The sequence below is a fragment of the Pteropus medius genome, unplaced genomic scaffold (genome assembly GCF_902729225.1).
Source record: "Pteropus medius unplaced genomic scaffold, Ma_sr-lr_union100, whole genome shotgun sequence".
NCBI lineage: Eukaryota > Metazoa > Chordata > Mammalia > Chiroptera > Pteropodidae > Pteropus > Pteropus medius.
In genome coordinates, this window is record NW_024340849.1 from 28581922 (window position 1) to 28608967 (window position 27046).

General features: G+C 43.2%; 1 protein-coding gene across 21 annotated transcripts in view; it reads right to left on the bottom strand.

Moving 5' to 3' along the window:
- The window catches only part of FHOD3 (formin homology 2 domain containing 3), a 422036-nt gene that overhangs the window by 333481 nt on the left and 61509 nt on the right, over window positions 1-27046 (bottom strand). For 20 of the 21 annotated variants that reach the window (XM_039842750.1, XM_039842871.1, XM_039842880.1 and 17 more), the window contains exon 3: window positions 20657-20721. In XM_039842750.1, coding sequence (XP_039698684.1) covers window positions 20657-20721 — 65 coding nt within the window. Of the gene's footprint in view, window positions 1-20656; window positions 20722-24254; window positions 24344-27046 lie in introns of all 21 variants that reach the window. The other variant, XM_039842861.1, reaches the window with a different exon arrangement.

The window sequence follows — 27046 nt, forward strand, 5'->3', positions numbered from 1 at the left end:
TTCTTCCCACGGTACATATGATGTAAAGGCTATGTAGATATTTACCTGTCTAAACAAAGTTAAGAAGCCAAGGAACCCTCTAAATTCAGTCATCACAGCTTGGATGTACTCAGGGATCAGCATTATCATACTTAAAAGACAATGACTCAGGAAGTACTGCTAGAAAGGCAGAAAGGAGAGCCATCTCTCCACTTCCATCACTGCCACCAAGAGAGTCAAGATCTGCACCGAGATGCCATCGGCATCCTGAGATATGTGCAAAAGGTTCAATTCATAGTACTGAATTGTTTTCATTTGCAGAATAGTATAAGCTTAATAAGAAAAATATGTTAAGATTAAAATCATACTCAAAATGTCCTTTTAACTTCCTACATATTTATTCATTTTTTTAAGTTTGTGTTCAAACACATAGCAGGAAAAATCTGTTTGTTTCTGAGTTGCCTAACCAGATATCCACTCTCTCATTCTTACCATTAAAAGAACACCAGCTTTACTTAGAGTGGCCATGCAGCCAGCTAAAAGAATTCACTTCCAGGACTCCTTAACGGCTATGCGAAATACAGGACTTAATTCTGACCAACTGAATATAAGCTGAAAACTTCCAGAAAGTTTCTGAAGAGGATGGGACAAGCCCTTTCTCTTCACTGCTGCCTGGAATACAGAAGTGATGACTAGAGCTCAAGTAGTCATCCTGGACTGTGAGGCGATGTGCTGAGAACGACAGAGCAACAGGAGAGGAAACCACAACTCCGATGACCCTGGAACTGCCCTGGGGTGCACCCGCCAGGCTTCTTTGACATGATAGGGAAGGAAACGTCTATCATTAATTTATATACTATAGGTTTTTTTTTGGGGGGGGTGGCAAAGGGGTTGGTTGTTGCTATACAAAGATAAACTGGATTCTGAGTAACAGTTTTAAGGAAATTCTTTGAAGGATCACCAATGGGGAGAGGATTCTATGAAGATGGAGGCCATGTCAGAGGCAAAATTTTTGGATCTTCCAAATCCCCACATAAAAATAAATCGATGAGTGATGGATCTATGGGACTTCTCTGTATTTCTTATAACTATATATACATCTACAATTATCTCAAAATATTTTTTCATTTCTAAAATCTATCTTTTAAAAAGCAACCAGATAGCAAAACCAAAACCCCATAAACGACATTTACAATAAAATGACAAATGTCAAATACAAATGAGAAAAAAATTCCACAAACACTAATATATAAGTGGGTGAGGACAAACCACCAATAGCCCTAAGACAAGCATGGTATTGTCATCTGTTCAGCAGAAAGTGCGGGGAAGCAATGAGAACATGAGAACTGGAGAACTCGAAATGGCATACAGGTATTCACTGGAAAGTATGTCAGGCCAATCTGAGAACAGCAGCTGAAACTGAGAGGGGGACCAACCAATCCAATACCAGACACGTCAACGAGCCCATGGTTGGAACTGAAAGATCTGGAACAGTCTAGACCCTATGAATTCTTAAAACTAGCCCCCAAGTCATGCTTCCAGAATAGGAGAAACTGCTGAGAGAAGAATCAAAATTGGGCAACACAAAAACAATAATACAAAGGAAAGAGATGGTCCAATTAGAAATGAGAGGCAGAAACAGAGCCCAGAAATTTCAGAATGCAATCAGCCATGTTTCTGAACACTATACTGAAACAGATGAGAAAACTCTGAAGTTAGAAAAATAACTCTGAACCAAATCGCCTTTTAAAAGTTCAGGAAAACCAATCTCACATCAAAATGAGCAACATAAAAGTATAAAGGTCAAATCATATGCAGAGTTATTAAAGGAAAAAAGTGAATAAGGAGCTGAATAACATCCTTATAGGCACTGAAAGCTGTAAAGAATACCTAACGTTCAAATTTGTAACCTACTATTTTAAAAAGAGATAAAATATAGAGAAATGATAGAAGACAAGAAAGAACAATATAAATCAGAATTAGGAAAATTTAGAAATGATATGACAGAACTTGGGTATTTGAATAAAAGAAAATCATCTCAGAAACGAACATTAAATTAGAAGAAAAAGAAGAGTAAGTGAGCACAACAGATAATGCCCAACTCATGACCATCTCCCCACAGATCCACAGCCCCTCCCAGATTCTCTATTTCTCTTAGGTTTACAAACTTCCTCCCACTGTGCTGAGTTAGAAACTCCTAGGTTTTCTGTTTTGTTTTTCTCCAGGTCAGCATAAATACTCTTAGAGAACTTTGTCTTGACTGCCTTCAGGCATCCATTCAATGCGTATGGATCCTCTCACTCAACAATTTTCTATCACTGTGTGGGTTCGGGAGGGGATGGCTATGTAAATCACTATATCATCAAACCGCCAAGCGCTATGAGCACAACTGCATGTGTGCTCATACTTGCTCACACATGCTTCGACCATCCCTGGAAAGATACACAGGAAACTTATGACACTGGCAAACAGGGCTGACTGGGCAGAGATGCAAGGGAGGCTGTTCATTCTTTGTCCTTTACACCTTTTAATTTTCAAATTGTATATTACCTATTCAAAAGAATAAAATTACAGTTTAATTGCTAAATAAAACCAATCTGTATTAAATATGAATGATCCTATTCACATAAAGAAAATTCAATAATTACAGGGAAACTCAATTTATAAACACAAACCAATTGAAAGACAGAGCCGGCTTTTAATGGCTGGAAAAAACAAAGTGCATGGATTCCATTTCATCAAAACTCTAATCCAGCCATCAAGCCATCAAGACTCTGAGCAAGATTCTAACTCTCCCTCGATAAAAGATACTCTGCCGCAGCCCATATGGGAGAGATAGACTTTTGAGCACCTCATTTTGCTCCTCTTCCAGGTTTCTCTGAGCCCTCCCCGGGTCCCTTCAAACCCAAGTGAGCTTGGTTCTCTGCAAAGTCAGCCTATGTGAACTTCAACGAAACATCTGTACACAGGTATCATATGCCCCACAACACTTAGGGCCCTTGCAAAAAAAAAAAACAGAACCTGGGCCTGCTCCTTTGGGCATCAGCTGAGCCTCAAAAAGGATTTGGCAAAAACAGAAATGACATCACTGAGGCCAATGAGACAAGATTTTAAAATGTGCCTCCGATTTTCCAAAGAGGCTCAATATAAGAAATGACCATTTTAACAATGTTAGGTGGCTTTTTAAAACCTGTAGGTAAAGACAAATTCTGTACCTTGATATAATGATCTAAATCAGAGCCAAAACACTGGTCTCTTCCTCCACACTATTTCAAATGGATATCCCAAAGAAAAACGGTCTCCCTTTGCAATTAAACTACCAGGAAGTTCAGTGCTAACTTTTAGTGACCAACTGCAGTAACTAATTCATCCCAGATGCCTGGTAACTTCTGTTTCTTTGTTCCTTATAATTTACCATGATCCACATTTGTTTGTTTACTGTTTTGCATTGTTTTAATACTGTACACCACCACCAATCATTTTGGGAAGCAGGAAAAATCTAACAGCAGTCAGTTAGTCACAGAATCAGTGCCAATTACTGCTTTCCCCAACCACGCTTCTCAGCTGGAACCCCTGATCCCCACCCCCCAACACCAGGACCCCCTCTAGTACTCGGATGGTGGGGAAAACAAGTCAGCTACACCAGCCTCCTTTTCTCCACCCTGACCTTCCTATCCAATCCATCTTATATACCATTTCCAGAATATGCTTCCTTAAAATCTATTCCCATCCTATTACTCTCCCATTCAAAATCTGATTTCATTGGTTCCCTTTTTATTTAGCAAAACTCTCATTATATGTTTGTAAAGACTGTCTACACAAAGACCTTAATAATAATCATTATTTGGGCAGCCCAATATTTAAGTTGATATTAAATATGAACCCAGGAAGTAGACAGCATCCTCCTCAGTTGACAGCTCAGAAAACCCAGGTATTTCTCAGCATGACATTTCTCATGCACCTATCCACCCACCACACGTACACACACACACACGCACACACAACCATATTGTTTCCTGCCTTAATCTTCTGTCCAAGTAGGCTGGATTCTGTCTGCTGCCAAATTCACTCTGCTCCTGCTCATGCCCATCAATGCCTTCTCCCCAGTCGCTCCATCAGCCCCATCCCTGTTACCTACATAAATCCTTCCAGTCTTTACTCAAACCACTCACCTGCCAAGAGCATTCCTAAGGCCTGTGCATCCAGGTGAATTAGCCCTCTGCCCTCACATACAATACTGTCGGAATTTAGATTTTTTCAAAGGATGGGGCCATAATATTAGCCCAGTTGGGAGTTAGGAGAAGGTCCAACTTACAATAAGTACAATTTAAAGGGAAGCCTTCTGGCCCCATCAAAGCACCCATTTTCTTAGAAAGCTCATTTTCACTCACTTTTGTATACTCTGGGTCTAACACAGTACCAGACATGCAACTAGGGCTCTGTGATTACCAGTTTCCTCAGAGAATGAATCACCAATTGTCTTTGTATGGATGGGTCTAATCAGATGACTCTCTCAATACCTGGTGCTATCATGGGGACGACTGCAGGTCCTCAGTCCCTCTGCAGCTCTCTTGGGGGCAGCTCCAGAGCAGTGGTTCTCAACTGGGGCCAATTCTGTCCCCTCTCCCACCCGCAAAGAACATTTGGCAATGTCTGATGTCATTTTTTTACTTTCACAACGGGGGAGATTGCTACTGGCATCTAGTGGGTAGAGGGCCAGGGATGCTGCTAACCATCCTACAATGCACAGAATGACCCACAATAAATAAGTATCTGCCCTACAGCTGAGGTAGAGAAATCCTGCTCTAGAGGGCACAAAACAACAAAAGAGAAAGTGCCCAAAAGACATAGGCCCTCTGAAAGAAGTGATGGAAACATCGCAATGTCAGTTGCCAGATACAGATCCATCATAAATGCTTTCGACATTACGTATAATTATTTAACTCTAAAATGAAGCAGCACAGCCTTCTGCCCTGCAGCCACTATCCCAGAGCCATGTGGCGGGCATGGCAGACACTGCAGGATGACCACATCACAAACTCCTGGAGCGGGCTGCCGCACTTCTGCCTACTAATTTTAATCTTTCTCAAAGGTCAGGAATATTTTCAGATCTGTTAGCACAAGCATATTGTGGGCAGACTTGATATATGTTGCTTCCAGTTGGCAAAGCGCTTCATTCTCCAGCACCCAGAGCTGAGTTACAGGCTTAATTTCATCCCTGTCACTGTCCAAGGGACTTTTTAGTCCATTATCCTAATTGGCAAATGATATGTAAGTACCAGAAGGCTGTGTGTCTGCAATTATATTTATAATGAAAGTTTAATCTCCAAAAGAAAACAGTAATTCATTAAAACCACCCTTCCCATCTGCCATTACAGCAGCAAAGGAAAAAAAAAGCCACTCCATGGTGAGGCATAAATTAGCTTCCAGAGCATGAAACAGACAAGGCCTGACAAAAGGAGAAGCAAGAGATGATGCATCCTGCTTGGTTCCAGCAAAGCTTTGCCCTTGCTCCACACGGCCTTGCCACATCCCCAGGGAAGGGGTGGGAGAGGAGACGGCGGCTTGCAGGTCAGGGCCTGGGAGGGCAGGAAGCAGTCCTTCCTCTGTCCCCTGCACAGTGTGGGCTTTTTTAGCAAACACTTCAGTATTGGCCACTATATCTTAGCATCTCAGCATCTCAGGAAAACTTGAGAAGGTTTCAGAAAGAAAAGGAAGATAATTCCATGGCCTGCTATTTCAGCTCAACTCTCACCATAATCCCAAACTCGGCTGCCCTTATTTTTCATATAGATATAGAAAGACCCACCACATACTGTTCATTGTGTTGGGGAAGCCAATAATGACTGCCCCATGATGTTTACCATGTGCTCGACAGGGTTCTAAGCACCCAACGGATTAACTGATTTAACCCCGCTCGCCACAAACCGATGACTGTCTCATTTCACAGGTGAAAAAAGGAAGGCAGAGAGAAGTAACTTGCTCAAGGCCATGCAACCTGTTAGTGATGGAGCCAGAATGAACCAGGTGGACTAGCTCCAAAATCCACCCTCCTACACAGGGACCAGTGCCACCATAGCAGGACAACCAGAGCTCACCACATGTGTGCTAGGGGCGGTAACAAGCACTTGACATGTCCCATCTCAACTGTGGGGGACACAGAAGGCCACACATTATTTTCCTTGTCATCTGGCAGAATATTTAAGCAGAACTCAAAAGCCTGAGTAGAACATCAACAAAGGTAGGGCCCCAACATGAAGTTGTGGGGCCACTAGGCCTGTCTGGAAAGCCACCAGCAGTCCTCCAGCAGAGCAGAAGCTGGAGGGGCAGAGTCACCTCCATGAGGTGCAGACAACAACCAACCACTCCCTTACAAGACAGTCACCTATGCCAGGCTGTCCCAGCCTGCCATAAGGATCTCCATCTGGACTCCAAGATGCTACCCGAGCACCCACAAGCAATCCTTCAGATGCAGAGACCCTCGTGCTACTATAGGAACTGGGCCAACCCTTGGCAAAAAAAGCTCCTCTTCATCTGTTCCATGAACCCTCCCCATGTTAAGTGGGTACACTTTACCCCCAGGTGCCAAGTGCCCTGATGGTCCTCAAAACCTGTTCCACAGACTCTGAACCTCAGCACCTGATAGGCCTGTAGGCCTATACCTGATAACAGTGAAGCACCCCCACCCAGAAGTGTTGGCATTATCACGTCAAATCAGGCCTTTTGCTCATGGGAAGATGCTCCAGCAGCAGGAATAGAATCCTGACTTATGACTACAGTTCAAGTTGTCGGCTCTCCGCCCTCCAATCCTAATTTCCCAATGCATAGGCAACAATCTAGTGAATATTCATGGACCACCTTTCAAGAGTGATAGGAAAGAAAGGCAGTGTCATTTCCTATCCATGTAGGTGAACTCGTGATCTTTCCAAGCTGGTTTCATGAATGAATTACATGTTATTGATCCATGCGGTACAGTCATTATATTCCCCCAAATTTTGCAATCGGTCCTTCCATAAATTCTATTGCATGATTACTCCTGGTCCTGGAGTCTGATAGTTCAATAACTTCCTACTTCCCCCTCAGAATGCTCTGAGTATAGAGTCATGTCAGAGATAATAGAACTACCATCGTTGATAAATGTGTGTCCTCTCTTACATCACTCATATCAGAACTTTTCTAAAGCAAATTTGCTACAAATGCACTCATCTCAAAACTGTGTCTTGTTCGCATCTTGATACAGCAAGCAACAGAGGGTGGAGTATGATGCCCTAAATTGCTTTTGTTATGTTATCCAAACAAGTGTTTACTGAAAATATCAAGGTATAGGGTGTACTCCCAGAAAATCAAAATAGAACTCAGCACAGTGGCCATCATGCATGTCGGAGCAGAACCCCAGCACTGGGACAGGCACAATCTCCTCCTCTAGGACAGTGAGCCCAAAGAGGGCATCTGGCTGCACACCCCAACACAGTCACATTTTATTTTAGACTCACTCCCTCTCTTTAACCTCAAATACTCTAGCCTTAAAAAGAACAAAGCTCTGGGCACTTCCAGTTTTAATTTAGCCTGGCACAGCCACGCTGCTCCAAGCTGGAATCACTGCAGAGAGAAGAAAGGCAGGAGCAGCTGCCTGTCATACCCCTCTGCACACGTCACCCCCTTCTGCTGTGTACACAGCTTATCTCTCTAAGCTGCTTGACGATGCAGCTTCACGCCTTCCGGGAGAACAGTTAGAATCAAAGGCCCCACCTCCCCAACTCCTGAGCCAAGAGTAAAGAGAACCTCTCTATGAGGCTTCAGGGGTCCACAGATAACACTGTGATCTTTCATTCCTGAGCTCAGAAGCATGGGAGAAGAGGCGTGCCAGGCAGACCGATGGTTCCTTACCACCAATGCAGCTCATGAGAGAACTGGCTTTGCATCCGTGGCCAGAGGGGCTTCCTAGCAGCTCAGGGCATGACCACTGGCCCCACACAGGGGCAGGCTGCTCGCCCATGGCCAAACAAAGACCTTGAGAGTCCTCAGAATAGGACATTCCAAAAAGCGGAAAAGCCTGAGCCTCACTTGCTCCCTGTCTTCTCCCAAATCCACCCATCTTTCCCTGGGCAAAACTGAAGGAGGAGCAGGGGAAGCCACGGTGTCCTCTTGGGGAGCTGAGGAGAATTCCCTGCTCTCTGAGAATAGGAAGAGTGGGACATAAAGGTTCCCCTGAGGTGTACCTGTATCAGAGGAAAATGGAAATCTATGCCACATCGTCATAGGTCTGTGCATACAGGGACCACATTTTAAAAATGGATGCTCCAGGATAGTCATGGGGATGTAAAGTACAGCAGAGAGAACATAGTCAATAATATTGTAATAACTGCATGGTGTCAGATGGGTACCAGACTTGCCGGGGGGTTCACTTTGCAAGTTATACAAATGTCTTGTACTATGTTGTATACTTGAAACTAATATAATATTGTATGACACTCTAATTGAAAAAGAAAAAAAAAATCAATGCTCCAGGAAAGGCCAACAAAGGCCAACAACCAGTAATTATATAAGTTCATTTTGAAATAAGGAGGTAAATTCGTCAATTCTTGGGTTTGGGAGTATTGCTCTCCTAAAGGATAAAGAAGTGGGAAAAAAGAAACACAGCTTGCAGGAGCAGGCAGGAAGGAAGGGTGCCCGCCCCGCTCTGATGTCCGGGCCTGCTCATGGGGGTGAGTACAGTCCCAGGAACACATTCTGTCCATTTTCTGTTTCTAAGAAACAACAGAGTTGAGGAGTCACGTGAGGCTCCAGGGTTTTTTTTCTGTTTTCTCGGCTTAGCTTGGGCCTGACATCCAGTTCAATTTAATAAAGAATCAGGGCAAAGTCAGAAAGACATGGAACACTACAGAATCAGAAGGAGAAAAATAAATTTTATGAGCAAATATCCTTGGAGAAAAATACAACGAAAAGACAAAAGATTCGAGAGAAAGCCCAACATAACCAGACCCTTAAAGAAACAAACAAACAAAAATTTTTAAATGTACATAGAGAAATCTCTGATTTTTAAAGAAACTTTGTCCCCAAGTTCAGGTGGGGAAATTGAGGCTCAGTGCAGTTCTATGATTGGTTCCTAGAAACGCCAGACTCCTTTCTCCTTCCAAGCCCCTTTACCCCTCCCATCCTAGCCCTTAAGGGTCACACAGTGTCGCTGGGAAACAGGACACAGAGCTCTCACACACAACTGGAGAAGCAAGAGGGAATGATCGGTGTACAGTGCTAAAAGCACTAGGAGGCATGAGAAGTGGGTGGGCAGCAAGGGGATGGGAGACGGCTGTGGGCTGAAATTCAGGTATCCAGTGGACACAGCACATATCTCAATGACAGATTCAGAACTCAGGGAAGAGTTGGCACGCAGCTTCTAGTTAGACTCATGAGAATGAATGGAACTGCTTCGTATTTGTACTGCATTTACTTATATGACTATTTGTTTCCTTTACAGCACTTAACACAGTGGTTGCATCCAGTAAGCATTTAATAAATGGTGATGAGTTATTTTCTAAGACAGTTGTATAAATCTGGACATTTCTCACATTATAGTAACGTAAATGATAGTGATGTTTACAAGCTCACTCACAAGACCCTTGAATCTAAGTTTTTTTAAACTTAATTAAAAAAAAGATAACTTTGGGTAACTTTGGTTAATTATGTAATTTTCAGGTGTACAATATAATTTGACATCTAGATATTCTATTGTGTGATTACCACCCAAAATCCAGTTTCCTTCATCTACCATATATTTGATCCCCTTTATCCACTTCACCCTTCCCCTACCCCCCTGTATTTGTTGCCCCTTTACCCTATCTACCTCTCCTCTCCTCCCCTTCCCCCTACCCTCTGGTAACCACTAGTCCATTGTCCATGTCCCTGAGTCTCTGTTAAGACACTTGAATTTTGACAGTAGCAGCAATGAAGCCCACGTTCATGAAAATCCTACAGGACTGCCAGGTACCAGGTTCTCAACCGAAGACAGCCTCACGGCTACCAGAACTTTCAGCAGCTCATAAGGGAAGCGTGAGGGTCCTCACTTTTGGAAAAGTCAGCGTCATGTCCCAGGTCTCCCTGCCTGACAACACTGGTTCTGGAATTAGAATCCTGCCTCCCTCTGCTCCTCCCTCACCCACCATCTCCCCTCAACTAGGACACCCCAGAAGAGGGACCAACACCCTTAGATACAGTCCAGACCTCAGCGGGACCTCTCTGGAGGACCTCTCCTGCTTTTAAATTTTTAAATTTTAATTTATTTTGCCTTCTAAGCTATTTATTTAAGAAAAATGAAGACATGTCAGAGGAAGATTATTTTTAAAAAACTGATGTGTTTTAAATATTTCATCTTAGAATCTACTTCATTTGGAGGTGACATCACAAGTCCTTCCCACAAGGCCCAGTTGAGGTCTTCTGCCACACCCAGGACTGGGGTGCTGGGCTCAGGATCCCACATCTCCAGGCCTTCCCTGAGCCAGACATCATAGACTGGAGCCCCCTAAGGATCCTGATACCAGGCCTCAAGTCAGACCCCAGAAAGACTGAGCCCCAAATCCTGGAAGACAGGCCAAGAGAGGCAGCTGACTGCAACTAGAACCTCAAGATCAAACTGTCCTCTGAGGATCACCATGTGAAGTAGGTGATGGACCAGCAGTCCCGCCCTTGAGAAGCCTGGCCTGAGCTGTTCCAGGCATTCTGGGAAGCCATCTCAATGGACACATCTCTCTTCTAGATTCTACTGGCTTCTATCATAGAATATCCACAGTACAAATCATATCAGTGACTCCCGGTGGCCATGGCAATTCCTAGCCAAGACAGCTTTGTGGAGCTATCCTTTACAAAGTCCCTAATGGGCTGGTAATTGTTTTTTTATGGCTTTCTGATGAAGTGCAAAGTGCTCCATGGCACTCTCCATTGCTTCTTGGTGGCCTGTGAGGCCATGGAGCCAATGCCTGGTGAAGGGAACAAGTGCCTGGTCAGCCCATCTTTGGCTGCCCATGTCACCCTCACCAACCCCAAGATACAGGCCCCATGCCCAGCTCACTGAGGGAGATGAGGCAGAAAAGAGGCCAATGCATGATGTCATGGACAGCTCTTATGGTACCCTGAGCCAAATAAGTTATTAAAAATCCTCCAGATACCATGTCATCTGGCAAAATTACTATTATATGTGTAGTAATATAGTTTACCATTGCTAGTGTGACTGTTGTAGGTAAAACAAACATACAGATTGTATTTTTAGGTGCAATTTGAACAGCTTATCTATTGGAGCATTTTGTAAATATCAACTCATACAGAATATCTGTCCACATTTATAGTCCTCGGAGCATAATTATTCAAGTTTAAAATTATCATACAATGTAACTAGCATTTGGTGTTATGTTGTGTTATGGTATTTACCTGACTCTTCACGCATTTAGCATTTAACTGTTTCGTTTAATGCCTGAGACCATGTGCTCAGGAGCTTTATTATTCTCCTTTTCAGCAGACCCTTCCAGAGAACGCGATTAGGGAACAATGATGGGGACAAGAGAATCCCACCCCATTCCCCAAACACAGGGAAGCTGGCACTGTCTCGCAAAGCAGTCTTATATCAGGTCATTAGCCCAAATCACCACCATCTTACCTCTAACCTCAGGACCAAGATTTATGCTCACAGCTCCGCAGAGGCCCCAGATTGTCCAGGGTTGGAGCAGCAAATCGTCCCCCAGTCCCCACTCACATCACTCTGCCCAGCACATGCACAGGCCACCCAGGCCACGAACACTTACAGACAGTACAGTTCCAGAGTCACACAAAACCAAGAACGGAGAACCGTCCATCCTGGAAACATTCTTGAAAATGACATCCTGCCCACCTCTACAACTTTGTTACTTTCCATTTACTTCACTTTCTATTTACTGCCTTTTCTTCTCCTTTCTGAGAAAAATACCAAAGAAATTTATTTCTGAAGTAAACAAATTAAACACTCATCAGTACCATGACCCTTTTAGCAGCTTTCTTTAATCAACAAATAATATGGGGTCTCCTTCTGTGGGCCAGAAACTGTGCTGTACAGGGCATAAAACAGTCCACCTTCAAATGCTCAAGATCTAGCTGCCACCTGACACAGAATCCCTACCTCACAGGTCTTCCCAGGTGAGAACCAGACCTCCTAACCAGGAGCAGGAGGACTTGCAGCCTCCAGCCCCAAACCTTTCTGTTCTTCTTGGGCAGCTCCTAAAGCTAGAAGCAACAGCGTGCAGTTTTCATCACTTAAGAGCCTCTGTTTCCAGGGACATCCCAATACGAAGCCCAAAATGAGAGGCCGTGTGTCCAGCGGGTATGGACGGAAGCCTGGCAGAAATGTGGAAGTTCCAGTTCTACCTATTGGAGTCAGAAGCCTGGCTGGGAAGAAGGGCTTTTAACCACTGAACATAGTCAGCTCTTAAAGGGTGAAATCCATTTTTCTCGGTTGATTTACTTTCCCCTAAGTCAGCAATCCTTAACTTTTTGGCACCAGAGACCAGTGCTCCTATGAGAATCTAGTGCCTGATGATCTGAGGTGGAGCTGAGGTGGTGATGATAGTGCTGAGAAGCGGCTGCAGATACAGGTGAAGCTTCGCTTGCTCACCCGCAGCTTACCTCCACCAGTCCATGGCCTGGGGCTTGGGGACACCTGCCCCAAGGTAATCTGTGGACCACACAAGAACTCAGCTGGAAAACCATCCTTTGAAGCCTGGTGAAACTTTCCTTAGGGAAAATATTTCAAAAGGCATTTATTTAGGTGTTTTGGCAGCATTTCTCAGACTCTTCAAACCAGAAGGGCTATGTTGGTCTCTGCGATCACATATCTAGGACTGAAGACTATATAAAATGGCCTAAAAGGAGAATCAGACCAGTGCGAAGAACACTAGTCAGGGAACAAGAGATCCAAGCCTTAGTCCCACCACCTTCCAGGCATGTGGCCTTGAGAAAACGCCCATCACCTGGAGGCCTCACCTTTCTGTCCCTCTGGTGACTCAGGAAGGATAGTGAGGGAACATCCCTGAGACCATGGAGGAGACAAAACTGCAAAGGTGAGTCATTCAGTGAACGTGGTTCACGCGGCTTTTTCTAAGTGGCCAAGGTAAACAAACGGGACTTCTTTTTTAGTTTCTTAGTAGAGTTCCTCTCAAATTAATCACCTTTGTAGCATTTTTACAACTTTTGAAATACTTGTAGATACATTACCTAATTTTAAAGGTGTTATTAAGTTGACCATTGAATCTAAAGTGGAGGTTTTTTAAAGGGCTAAGAAATGACTGAAGTATCGACTATGTGCCTAACACTATACTGTGTCCCACAAAGATTTCCCTGAATCCCTAAAATGGATCCTCTTCCCGCCCACGTGATCACAATCCAGTTACTCGGATGCAGATAAGTCTTTTATTATTATTATTATTATCATACTAACAAGATTTCACTTATGCTAACCTTTTTCATTTTCTCCTTTGCTAATCTGTTGCTATTATTCTAATATCTGAATACTAGAATAATAGCACTAGTAACAATTCCCCAACACCTTTTTTTCTTGAATTAAATCTTGAACTGGTTGCATATTTTGCTGAACTACTAATGCTTTCCATGTGTTTTTCCCCCAAGTTACAATACTTCTCATTAGGTGTTTCCAACAACAGAAATCAGCGAAACACCCAAAGAAACTCCCTCGCCAGAAACCCTTTCCAAGTCCCTCAGTAATACCCAAAAAACACATGGGTGCATACTTCATCCTTGAAGAACCTCCACTCAGCAAGACATCTGCCAGCCAGCCAGCCATCCCCCTTGTCAGCTCCCACGCCCTCAAGAGATCAGAATTTCTAGTAGCAAGACAAAGCATTTTGTTTCCCAACATAAACTTTGATTAGTCGGTGACAAAAAATGAAGTTGTCTCTTCCTGGTGGTAGCCACAGGTGCAGAGAGCGATCACTAGGGCTTTCACTATACCCCGCAAGCACCTAAGACCTGAAGGGGAAGCATCTGTAGACTCTCTAGCAGAAATCGTTCGAAAGCGCGGTGGTTTCCTTGCTAGGGTTGTTTTCTGGACAGCAACTTCAGAGTCTAACCGCCACCACTGCTCTAAACTAGTCTTGTGACATCTGCTACAGGTGTCCCCACCACTATACATTCTCTATTGCCATTTTTTTTGCCAGAATTTCCCATTCTTTGTTAAGGATATAAACAATTATTATTAGGCCATTGTAAAGCAAACACATGGATGATAGTTCCAACATAATGCTCATACTCTATCATCCAACATCTAGAGATCCTTGAGGTGAAAGGTAAAGTCCTAAAGAGGCAATGAATAATTTAAATAAAATAAAAGGCAGGGAATAAGAATAAAAATATGAGACCCCCCCACCAATATACCTGCTTTTCTTTTCTACAGTTCAATTCACATTTGCTCATATTCATATTTCCTTTCTTCATACCTTTTAATTCTCCAGGCTGATCTGAGTTTCCAGCTGTATCCGGAAGGTTCTCATGCTAACTCTCTCTCATATCTGTGTGTCTCCATTTCTTTATCCACCCTCATAGTTTTGTTCACCTGCATATCTATAGATGGTGGGTCCATTGTTTAAATTCATTCTCTAGTTGCTCTTTTCACTTTGGGTGAGAAATCATTCCTGACCTATATACGCCAAGATTTTAGCATCTGTGGATGGATATGTGACAGAACTGAACAGTCACTGGCACTTAAACACTAGACCCTCATGCATTTTTACAAACCTGGTGATATGTTTTATATCCTTCTCATATCCTTTCTGTCTTCCTTTTTGGGGGGCGGCATATCTATCAATCACTGTTTGATAAGGCATCTTAGACATAGCCACCCACATAGAGTGGAGAGGAGCTGACAGGCTGACCTCCCCTAGCCCAGACCCAATGTGGATATTCTGTCGGTTCTGCCTCCTGGGAGTGAAGGCAGGTTAATAGGAAACAGATGGTGGGAGGTGTTTATCTGATTAACCCACAGAGCTTGTTTTTACCTAAAGAACAGAACCCTGGGCAAAAATGGGTCATGGACTTGATGGGGTGTAAAAGGGAGTAGGTTTTTAAAAATGAAAGCACCAGAAGTCTCTGGCTGTAAAGAGAGACTCAGGATTTCAAACCCAAGGTCATTGTGTGCCCAGGCTATAGTTGGTCACTCAGGGGACTCTGCAGGAGATGGTGGGGCAGGGGATGGGCTTTAGGACTTCTGGAGAACCAGTAGATCTCGATGTCAGAAAATAGGGAATGTGACACACTGCACGTAACACCGCTAGGGAAGAGTGTGGCCAGGATGCTGTGAGCTTGGCCACTGTGACATCCAGGGACAGGGCAAAAAGAGATCCTAAATGCTGTGAGCTTGGCCTCGGTGATGTTCAGGGAGGGGACAGGAGGAAACCCCAACCCCCTACCCAACACTGCAGTGGCAGGACAGGAGCAGAAGCAGCTTCCTGTGGGAATGCAAAAAGCCTGAGTAAGGCCTGAGTCAGAGAAAGCAGGACAGCGGGGCCAAGAGAGGAAAGTATGGCTGGGGGCGGAGAGTCTCCTGGTCAGAGAACAGCCTGTTTTACTGCTTCTGCAGTCACACAGTGGATACCTGTGTGAAGAGGCTGCCACCTCTGACAAGAAGGCCAGCAGCACCTGTGTGCCCCCACAGTGCCCAGAGGGGCTGGATACCCAAGGTGACACACATCACTACACAGGCCTCAGGTGTCTCAGCACCCACAGTGTATTAGCTAATGTGAAATTTTCACCAGGTGCTATTGAACCCAAGAGTGTCAAAAAGGCATTTTGCTATTTCTAGAAGGAAATCCCTAGTTTTAATGAAAATTCCAAATAGTCAAAAGGCAGTAAGGACCACACTGGAATCCAGTTAATGCTCCAAAGTCCAGTGTCACTCAGTAACCCACTTGAGGGGCAAGTATAACATCAGCCAAGGAAGCTGGAGGGGAGACCCCCTGCAGAGCCAGGAGGGCTCGGCCACACAAAAGCAGCTCACAGGGAGTGTAGAGAGAAGAGATACTCAGAGGGTTGGGGAGCAGTACTCAGCTCAGTCAGAAAGTTCAGCAAGGGGGCACAGAGAGGCCATGCTCACAGTCACAGGTTTAGGAAGAAAGGCAGAACCCGAGACAGTAATTGGGGAACAAAGGAGGGGGTCAGGGTCATAGATTATAGCTCTACTCCCACCCTCCAAATATAGAAGCCTACAGCCCTCTGCACTGTAGCTACAGTGGGTTCACACATTGGACAGAATCTGTACCTCACCCCAAGGTCCTGAGCTGTCATCACACCATACAGAACACACAACCTCCATTACCACCAATGAAAGTCAGTAGTGATACAGGACCCTTTCCTATTAAGATTGCACATGGCCTTGGGATCCTTCTCAACACTGTGCCCCAGGGAACCACCACCTCTAGGTCAGCTAGCACGTGAGATGAATCCCCTCGGTCATTCCTGCACTAGAAGGTTCTTCTTGAAGAAATGCTCCACTATTGGTCATTCACCTCTGCTATAACAGTACAATGCAAAGAACACAGCTGCATGACTTAGCTCTCGAGAAGAAAATGCTTTGCAAATGACATGTTCATGCCTCATTCTATTGACATTTCTGCTGCTGCAAATTGACTACTGGTCTACATCGATGGATGAAGAGCCTTCTCCTATATTGTTTTCTTGCCTTTTAAAGTCATCCTGATCCCTGTGATTTGACCTTTAATGATCAATGAGACTAATCTTATGAAGAGATTAGTCACTTCAACCACCTTGCCAGCTTCTGCTTACCTCATCTCTATCTTCATGAGCAGACCTCCTCATCTCATAGGTTTGGAGAACATTTCTCCAAAGACCCTTTGTGCCAGGTTATCCTTCACAACTACAAGCATAAATGACACTTTGGAATCTTCAGCCAATTTTTATTCTTTTTTTTTTTTTAACTAATACTGGATACTTGGTAGTGTCAGTCTCAGACAATCAATTGACATGATTTGTTTTCTTAATGGGAAAATAGAGTCTGCTTCAAAAAATGGAAGCAAAAGTTTCAAGCCAAACGCAATGCCTTCAAAGTCAGCCAGTAGAAAACACTCATATGTTAACTTAAAGATGCTGATGACTTCAAATCTTGTGTTTTTGAAATCCTCGGTTCCATTTCTCACTCCATAATTCTTCTGCTCCTTTTCTCTTCATGGTGAGATTTAGTCATCAGAGCCAGTTGGCCCTACAAACATTTTTCTGGTGTCTGGAAATAGGATCATTTGCAGAAACCAAAAAATTTATTTTCTCTAGCTAACCTCATAAAATGCAGACTTCTCATGCCTATCATAGATTATTTTATTCATATCTGTCACTTCATGCCCATAATATGACCATCATTTTTTGAGCAACTGAAGCTAGATTAAGAAGACAAGTCATGCATTGTTTGCTACAATATGTTACACCAAGTGGTCATACTAAAAACATGCAAAGAAATGAAAATTACAGTGGAGAGAAGCACAGAGGTACAAAAAGCTTGGGGGCCTCGCTCTGTACCAAAAGCTCATTCCAACTTCCTGCCAAATGCTTCAGAACTGCTGTGCTATCAGAAGAGACCTGTCTCAGCTGCTGACTGTGACCATCAAAGCAGCGCCCCTGTGGCCTTCATTTTTCAGGAGGTTCGCTCAGTTGCTAACCATGAAGGCTCCACTCCACTCTCATCCCAATGGGTACGGAGTTCCAAAGTTAACACCGGAGAATTCCAAAGGCACGTCACCTCCAATTCGTCAACATGCAGCCCTGGATTCTAAACATTCTTGTACTTAATAAAAACAGGAATGAAGGAGAAGGGAATGTAGAGTGATAGCATTTTTAAACCCATGAGCCAAAGATGATCCGGGATCCTTCCAGCCAACCGTGCAGTGAGAAGGAAGATCGTTGGGGGAGCTGCATATGGTGCTTGGCCTTAGACAGCAGCCATGTCCAACTCCTGTAATAACTCAACTATTTATTGTATTGCAAAGAGGAAAAATAATCTTGAGAAGAAACGAGGATTCAAACAACTGATGTGAAAAGGCTCCCCTACCCCGTCGTGTTTTCCTTTGTCATTTTGACAGAAGATCATGTCGGGCTTGGTTTCTTTTTTTTTCATCTCAAAGAAATCTCATCTAATATTGCCATTTGGAAAAGGAAAGAATATGTCACAATGGGGGTTGGTACTTCATACACATGATACACGCATTCCATTTTCTATACATAACCAAAGGATAATATATAGTGCTACTATAATAAATCTTTTCCAGATCTTGCCAATAATAGGAAATGGAATGAGAAAGAGGGTTTTTTAAGACAAAAGGAAAACTTTCCTTCTCAGGTACAGATGTTAATTTCTACAATCAAATCCTCATCTGACATACTCAGGCCAAATTAGTGGTGAAAACTGATTAAGGCAGAAAATCCTTTAAAATTATATATACCTTAAAACTTTACTTGAACTTGCAGCTATGGTGACTGGCCATCTTGGTTTGCCTGTGGTGTGGCACAGTTGGTCATCCTGTTTATAGCACGTAAGGAGACACCCTTCACACCCTTTTGGGCCATGACCTTCCCTTGACTAAAAATCTACGGCCTGAAATTCTATGTGGACTTTCTTTTCTGAACCGCTCCAATAACATGCTCTATAATTTCCAATCTCAATTTCTTTAAAGTCAAGCAAGAATGAAGATCCTTGTGAAGACTAGAGTCCTTCTATACTTTATATGTCTCTACCTTTTATAGTTGTCACAACCCACTTATGTTAATGGAAAGGCTACTGTACTAATTTTGAATCTTTTCCAAACTAGTCAATGAATTTTCAAAGCAGTGACTTTTTATACTCACATTTAAACAGGTTATAAAATATTCATGTACCATTTTATTAAATGACAAAATTCCAATAACAAGTACAATTGGTATAAGGAGGTTTGGGAACAAACACACTGATCCTGTAAGTACCCAGTTCACCACCTCGAGCAGGAAGTCATGCGTGCTCTGGGAGAGAGTGGGCTGGACAGGCTGGAGGTGCTCAGTGTGCCATGGGGATGAGATATGGTTTTACGCGGATTACGTGGGATGACAGAATACATTAATTAATGCAGTGAGTCAATAACAAGGTAGTTAATTAGAAAAAATCCTATGCTGAATATTTAAGCACATATTGCAAAAGAGTGAATTTTCTTAAAAGGAGTTAGTTAGCTCATTAGGATTTTGATCTAGCCCATTTTAGTGTAAATCTGCTTTCCACTGCCTTACTATTCTGGGGAAATACCAACTCATAATCCTATCCCAAATCTCTACGGTTATGAGCTATATATTTCAACCAGTATTGAACTTCAACAGTATTTAGCACAAATTATGTGCCTGAATTTGTTCTAGATCCAAGACTGGGGAGAGTTTATCCAAAACAGGTCACAGGCCTTTTCTTCAAGTAGACGTGATTTATACATATGAAATAACTGGAAAATTAAAAAAGCTGATTAAATACAATCAAGTAACCATACATGTCATATGGTCACTCAGTGCTACAGATAGTTGAGAAGCAAATGGTCAACTCTTACTGAAGTTCCTACAGATCTTATTTTGTTTCCAGCAAGATTACAAACCCTCCTGCCACCTTGACCCTCCAACCCCTGAGGTTTATGAGTCTGCTACACAACTATTCACTGGCCACAGAGTCAGACAAAGGTTGTCACTCAAGACACTTGCAGCCTCACCACACTTAACACCAAACTAAGTAAAATTTCCCTCTATGTCCGGCTGCTCCCTCGGCCCCATCCCTGGGTCTCCAGCAGGGATGAAGGAAGGAGGAAGGACCAGAAATCATTCCTTCCATTCCACCCATGCACACCACACTCCAGGTGCAGATGGGGCCTCAACAGGATGACTTATGCTCTCCTAATTAGAGACCTGAATTAAGACCACGATGTATATTAAGTAAAAGAAAAATTATTCAGATATGAAAAACTTCGATGCATAAAATAAAAATTTAGTTCCTTTTTTATTCTTAAATTATATACCTGCCTCAATGTGGCCCAATGCCAGGAGGACACCAAGCCAGTTTTAGAAACGCCTCACATAGAGATTGTCAACTTAGCATAAATAATTGTTTTCATTGCCATTCAACCCAAGTGTATAGGTACGGAAACGAGTGGGTCCAGGAAAAATCAGTGGCTGCAGGAATGGCCCCAGTGGGATTCCTGAGTGATGGCAGGCAAGCCATTCTGAATCGGCACTGACCTGAGATACCACCTGATCAGAACCAGAGCTTCAGGGCCCACTTCCCCCCAGGGAGCTTCAAAGAGCTACCAGCAAGCACATGGAGGTCACTTCGACGGCTGGAGATTCACATTGGCACAGCCCCCAGAAGAACCTCATCCCTCCTAGCATTGCCAAAAAGAACCTCATCAGAAATCTGTCTTACCTCCAGCTCTATTCAGTAAACAAACAACAAAGGAAGTTAGGTAAAACAGGGCTTCAAAAACAATTGCTAGAAACTGCTTCAAAAACACTCTTAACGATTCAGTGGTAAGGGTTAACCTAAGTAGATAGCGTAATAGTGAGCACTATTCCCATGAGTGGCATTTCTCATCCTAATTTAATCACTGAGGGCAGATGGCAAGCACCCCGTGCAGATGTCACTCACCGATGCAGGCATGGACCCTCACAGACAGCTGTGTCCTTAAGATGATGCTGTGCTTCTTACCCCGCCTAATGGAGAGAAAACAGGAGACAAACATGCATGGGCATCAGAAGAGTCAGTGAGAAGATGCCTAGACACTGTTAATCAGCTTGAAGGTTCTGACACACCCACCTGAAAGAGGCTAGACAGAGACCTAAACAGAACCAGAATCTACCCTGAAATAATGTGACGTTACAGGGCTTTATGGAAAATAAAATAAAGTTTGATTCTGTTGGATTGACACACGCATTTTATTGCCAAACCCAGTCAACCCATTCCATCTACAGAGTTTGCATGTACTCATGCTTGACCATGTTGGGAAAATTTTTAAATCTGTGCCCATAAAGTGAAATCCCTGGAATGTAACAACACAAATCTGCTTGATCATTCCCATGGCTATTTTTACATTTTTCTGGATATAGGAGAAGGGCACACATAGTGGGGGGAATCAGAAAGAGCTGCTTTGCTATGTACATTGATCCAACACTGCAGGGCATTTATCTTTAACAGGAAGATGGAAGTCCACCAAAGAACTTATAGGCTACTTGTTACTAGGAATACCAATTTACACCACACCTTGCCTCACCTTTACTTCCTTCTCACTTCATTTCTTATGAAGAAGAAAAGAAGATGGCTTTCTCCCCAGTTCTGTTCCTACTAGGGCTCATCCCACTTTACGCAAAGAAGGACTAAAGCATAGAGCAGTTGACAGAGAAGATGATAAATGGGGAAAAAACATGAGTCCTGGTTACCTGGGGGTAACAAAGGCTTTGATATTTGGAGAAAGGGAGAAACCAGTGGACAAAGGTAAAATGTGCCAGCAACCAGCATGGCAGCAGGTAACCCGCTGGGCCTCTCAGTGGCCAGCCATCATTTTTCTGGCCACCCATCTCTGCCCATCAGGGCCTTATTTATAACAGAGCCTGGCAGTGCTTTCCTGCTTCCTGGAGGGGAAGAGAACATATATCACACCAGGGCACACTGTTAACACTGTGATTATGAATTCATCGTAATCAGTGAAACAATTATATTTTTTATTCTTGAGACCAGATAAAAAGGGAAAGTATGGTTTGAAAATGGGATGTTTTGTGGGTTTTTTTTCTTTTAATGGAGAAAGGAAAACCAGATGCATAGTTCTACAAAAGCTTGCAGTAGCCTCCAGTTCAGCAGCTGCTTATAGGTAGAGAACCTGCATTCAGTTGCTTCAAATCCCGAGACCCTCCTTTTTGTTTATTTGATTACTTTACATTGACTATGTGCAAAGCACTAGTCTTGAGTTTACAACAAATACACAACACTTGATCGATCTTCAGAAGACAAGTTTGAGATTCCTATAAACACAGACTTCTTCGAAGTTTTCTCTCTTACACACACACACACACACAATAAAATCTTCTCTGTCAACAATTCTGATATTAACACTCAATTCTTGTGATCATACTAGGCAGAAAGTTTCAGTTTCATTTAGGTGCACTGGACTCAAGTATTGAATGGCCTGTGTGAACTGCCAGGAAAGGAGTCCTGGGGTGGGGGGCAACCACCATCAGGTGCGTAGCCTCCCCCAGAGCTGGGAGCAGAAACTGCAGAACCTCTGGCAGTGGCCAGATTTTAACTATCAGAAGGAGCAAACCTGAAGTCCTCAACGCTGGATGGAGCATTGCCTGCAACTCCTGTTATCAGTGGTTATGAGTCAATAATAAATACCAAATGAATGGTAGGCAAAGTACATGCATTAGATGCCTGGAGTAGGGAAGCATGGAATGGCCAGGGAAAATATTTTTAGAATACCTCAAGTTCTGGAGATGTTCAAAGGGGCCCCTACTTTTATCTTCAAACAACTGCAAAGTTGCACTTCGAGGAAGTACTTAAGTTTTCCCACAGAATTCTCCGGTCCCATAGTGCGTGTGTAGGGCGGTCATTCTGGGATTCCAGGCAACTGCACGAAAACTAGGCCAGTCCTTCCAAGGAGGCCATGGCAGACCCCCCATTCTGGAGGTGCCATTGTTTTCTGTGCTTATGCATTGAGAAATCAGGCAACTGCATTGGTTAAGCTAAACCCTAAGGGAATTTATGAGACCACAGAACAAAAAAGACCTTAAGAAGTTTTATCATGCATAATTCCTCTGCTTCAGTATTCTACCTCCGGCATTCCCTGCCCCTATACACAAAATCCTACGATGGGAGAAATCTTTGCAGAAGTTCTCCCTGTGGAGTTACCTGTGTGGAGCCGAGGGCTGTGGAAGCCTCTTGCCGGAATGAGGCCCCAGATCCTAGAAGTTGCTGGCAAAGGAGGGAGGTGGCAAAGGTGGAGACAAGTGCTGGCGAGGGCAGCCAGGTCCATAGAAGGTGTCCTTCATCTCCAACCCTCTTCCTCCATCCCTGCTTCCTCCAAACTTTGATGTGGGTACCTTTGCTGTGCCCATTTTACAGACGAGGAAAGCAAAGCTTGTAGGAATGACGTAACCTACATAAAGTCAGATGGCTGGGGGAGTGTCTGACTTCACAGTCACCAGCACCATCCTGCCCTTTGCAGTACAATTGCCTCACGATAGAATATTCTCCAGGGCTTACAAAGGAGACAAAGTGTCTCTGCTTTTTTAGAGACATTGTTTACCTTCGGTTCTAAAATCTAACAGAGGACACATAAAAAATTAAGATGCAAATATCTAAGAAAATATTGGCAAACTAAATTATGAAAATAATACAACAGGACTAAATCAGGTTTATCCTAAGAATTCAAGAAGAATTACAAGAAGCTCAATGTTTTATTTATATATATCTAATATCAATGTACAGAAGACATCCATCATAAGGTCCCTTTAAATTTGATAACTTCCCTCCCTCCACCACTATATTTCCTAATTGGTTAATGCTGACATATTGGGAAAGGTTGTTTTTATGTATTTCTTTTATATATGGCCATCTCACTGCTATTTTTGACTCTAAAAATCTTTTGGCTGATTTTGGCTTCCTTTAGGGAAATAATCATATCATCTGTTTTAAAATAATCATTTTATGCCCACTTTTGTAGTAAATATGCCCTTGTTTTCTATTTCATGCTAAAATTTCAGAGGAAAATTAAATAATCATGGGTATACCTTCCCCTGCTGCCAGCGTGATACTATGTCAGTTTGGGCTCAGAAAATAATAATCATAATAGTTGTTAACATTGATGGAATGCTTATCATGTGCCAGACAAAGTTCTAAGTATTTTATACAGTTTTGATTCCTACAAACTTCCTATAACATAGGTAACATTATTGCCATTTTTAAAATGATGGAATTGAAGCCCAGAAAGGTTAAGCAACAAAGCTGAAGACACATAGGTAGAAAGTGACAGAAATCAGACTCAACCCAGGTAGTCTGACCCAGAACCTACGCTATGCTCCTGTCACCTCCCCACAGTGTCTTCCAGACGGTTGTTCCTTCATTCATTCCCTCATTCTACACACTTTCGCTGGTGCCTAGTGTATGCTATATGAGGTGCACAAAGTACATTCTGCCTCAAAATAGCAACACAGAAATCCTGCCTGCCCTGCGGATATTGGACATCAATTCTTACCTGAATTTCCAGCCTGCTGGCCCACTCTATAGATTTCAGATTTGCCGGTTCCCACAATGGAGTAAGCTGATTACTTGAAATATCTCTCTCTAGATAGACCAGATGGATTAAATTGATTAGATATATTAGACTAGATGGATAGACAGATATCTCATTGGTTCTATTTCTCTGGAGAATCCTAACACAAACTTTGGTATCTGCCTTCATGGAGCATCCATGTTCCAAAAATGAAATCAGTGAGAGGCTGTCAACGTGGATTCAGTGTAGGCACTTTAGTGATCCTTTTCCCACTATTATTGACATACTTTAACAGTTTCATAGCTGCCACTTCTCCCAAATCCACCTGTTGGCAGCAGGGTGACCCAGAAGGGGGAAACAGTTTGCTTTGACCTGGGACTCCCCAGGGAGGCTCAGATTCCATCCCTATCAGCACAGCCACTGCTGGAGAAACATCACCGGCTTTGAACACTAGCCACAGCCAATCGGGTGTCCACATTCAAGGCCAGTGCTACCCGAGTGACAAGAGAACTATCTAAAATAGACACTCAATTCAAGGATACTCCAACCAAGGCATGCATGCCAGGGACATGGTGGTACTGCCACTGAAGAAATTTTCCAAAACGTCCTGGTTTCTCAGAATACTCAAGTTTCTCCAGCAATAATATCAATGGCCTTGGCAGGGAAGGAAATCTGGTTTAACCAAGTAAGTCTCACAGAAACCCGTGTGTTTCAGTTCTTTCTGTCTCACGAGAGAATATTTTTACAAGAATAACATATAAAGTCTGTTTGTGACTGTAAGAACAAATGCATACAATAATTTATTGAGTGGTACAGAGTTCAAAGCTCGATGGCTTTTTCTTACAACCAACAGCAGAATCAATGCCCGCAAATATTCCTCCACTCAAACTAGAACTAAACTATGATTTCAATCAAGAGTAGAAAACATATGCATCAGAAGCTAGAAGCCCCTGAACAGCTGCCTCAGGAATAATCTTCCTTCTAGTAAGCTTCTAGAGCTGTGAGACTCAGCCAGTGCTCTGCCTGAGGGATAAAGAGATGAAGAAGGATTTGAACCAGTCATCAGCAAGTGAAAAAATAGTACTAGCTAAGATTAATTTACTCAGAAGTTCCAAGTTCAAGAGAGCCAGTTGCCACTACATTCATCTCCAGATACATTCTAGTCTCCCCTAGTAAACATTAGAGACAAAAAGCACAGACTTTGAAGTCAGCTGTGTGATTTTAGATGAGTTACTTAGCCTCTCTGAGCTTTAGCTTCCTTGTCTGTAGTAGTACTATGCTTTTGGTGTCATATCTAAGAAACAAAGACTTATTCTTATCTTCTTCTAAGAGTTTGATAGTTTTAGACTTTCACCCTCAGGTGTCCCCTAATGAGAAAAAAGCTTTTGTTCAAACCATTCTCAACTCCCAGCTCCAGTGAATCCTAGTGCCTCTCCTTCTCAGCCCCATTCTCTCCTTGACCTATCTCTGTCTGCCCACTTTATTATTTTTCTGCTTCCTCTCTCCCCAAGAACACCCTAAATCTCCTTCTTACTACCCCCCGACCTTGCCTTGGTGCTCTCACAACTTGATTTCTCTGTGGCAATGGTGTTCTCAACTGCCTTTTCTTTGAAATTTTCTCTCTCTGTGCTGAGGCAAATACCACTGGTTACCTACTCAATACCCACTTTCCCATTTTGTCTTGTAAAGAGAACTCAGTTTTGTCTGGGGTGATAATGTACCCACAGAAAACTGAATTCTTCAGTCTCCTTAGCCCCGACAGGTGGCCATGTGAAAGTTGTAGGTGGAGATTCTGGACCAGCTCTTTAGAAGACACCAATCCTGTGGCACCAACATTTGATTTCACCCTTCCTATATCAGGCAGGGACCTGTTACTGTATAGCCGCAGTAACAGAGGTAGAGGGTTAACTGGACACAGGCCCGGATTTGTGGTGTGAACCTAAGTTCCAGCCAATGGCACATGAGTGAAAGCTATGGGCGCAAGGAATGGACATGCACTCCCTCTGTTCATTTCCTTCTTCCTGGTGGCTGGGAAGCCAATGAGAAAGGAAAAACTAAAACAACTCTGAACACAGACGGAATCCTCATTTTGAGGATAGTGTAGTTCTACAAGTCCCAAGAAGAATGCACACATATGAACTCTCACACAAGAAAGATATAAACTTCTATCTTCTTTAAACTGAAATATTTTGGAATCTCTTGGTTACCACAGAGAAGATGTACCCAAACCAATGCATGCCTCCTTGCCTTCATATGATGCTAGAGGGAGAGCAGTCATATTGTACCTATGACGAAGCATGGAAGATGAAAGCCACCCTAAGGATGGCAGAGCAGAAAGATAAAATAAGCCTGGGTTCCTAAGAGTATCTTGTAATCATCCACTTTTTTAAGGTAAACTTTGTTTTTTAGAAAAGTTTTAGAGTTACAACTTCCTCCAAGGGCTCACCCCCAGTCTCTCTGGTCCTTGATGCTTCTCGCCAAGGTCCCGAGCCAGTATTTCTCACCTGGCCAACTCCTACTTTGCAAGTGGCTTGACCTAACCTCAGTCTATCATGAATAAACCTCTTCTTCCCACTCCAAATTGCCCCCGCTCCATAACCTCACCACTTCTTTAAGCAGTCCACCATCTGTACACTATCCATCTGATTTCATTGTCCATTTTATTTTCTCATTTCCCTCTACCCAACCAGTACCTCTTAAGATTCACAGCTCCCTCTCCCTCTCCCACTGGAGTGAGCCCCAATTCAACCGCTTACCTTCGCCACCAGGGTCAG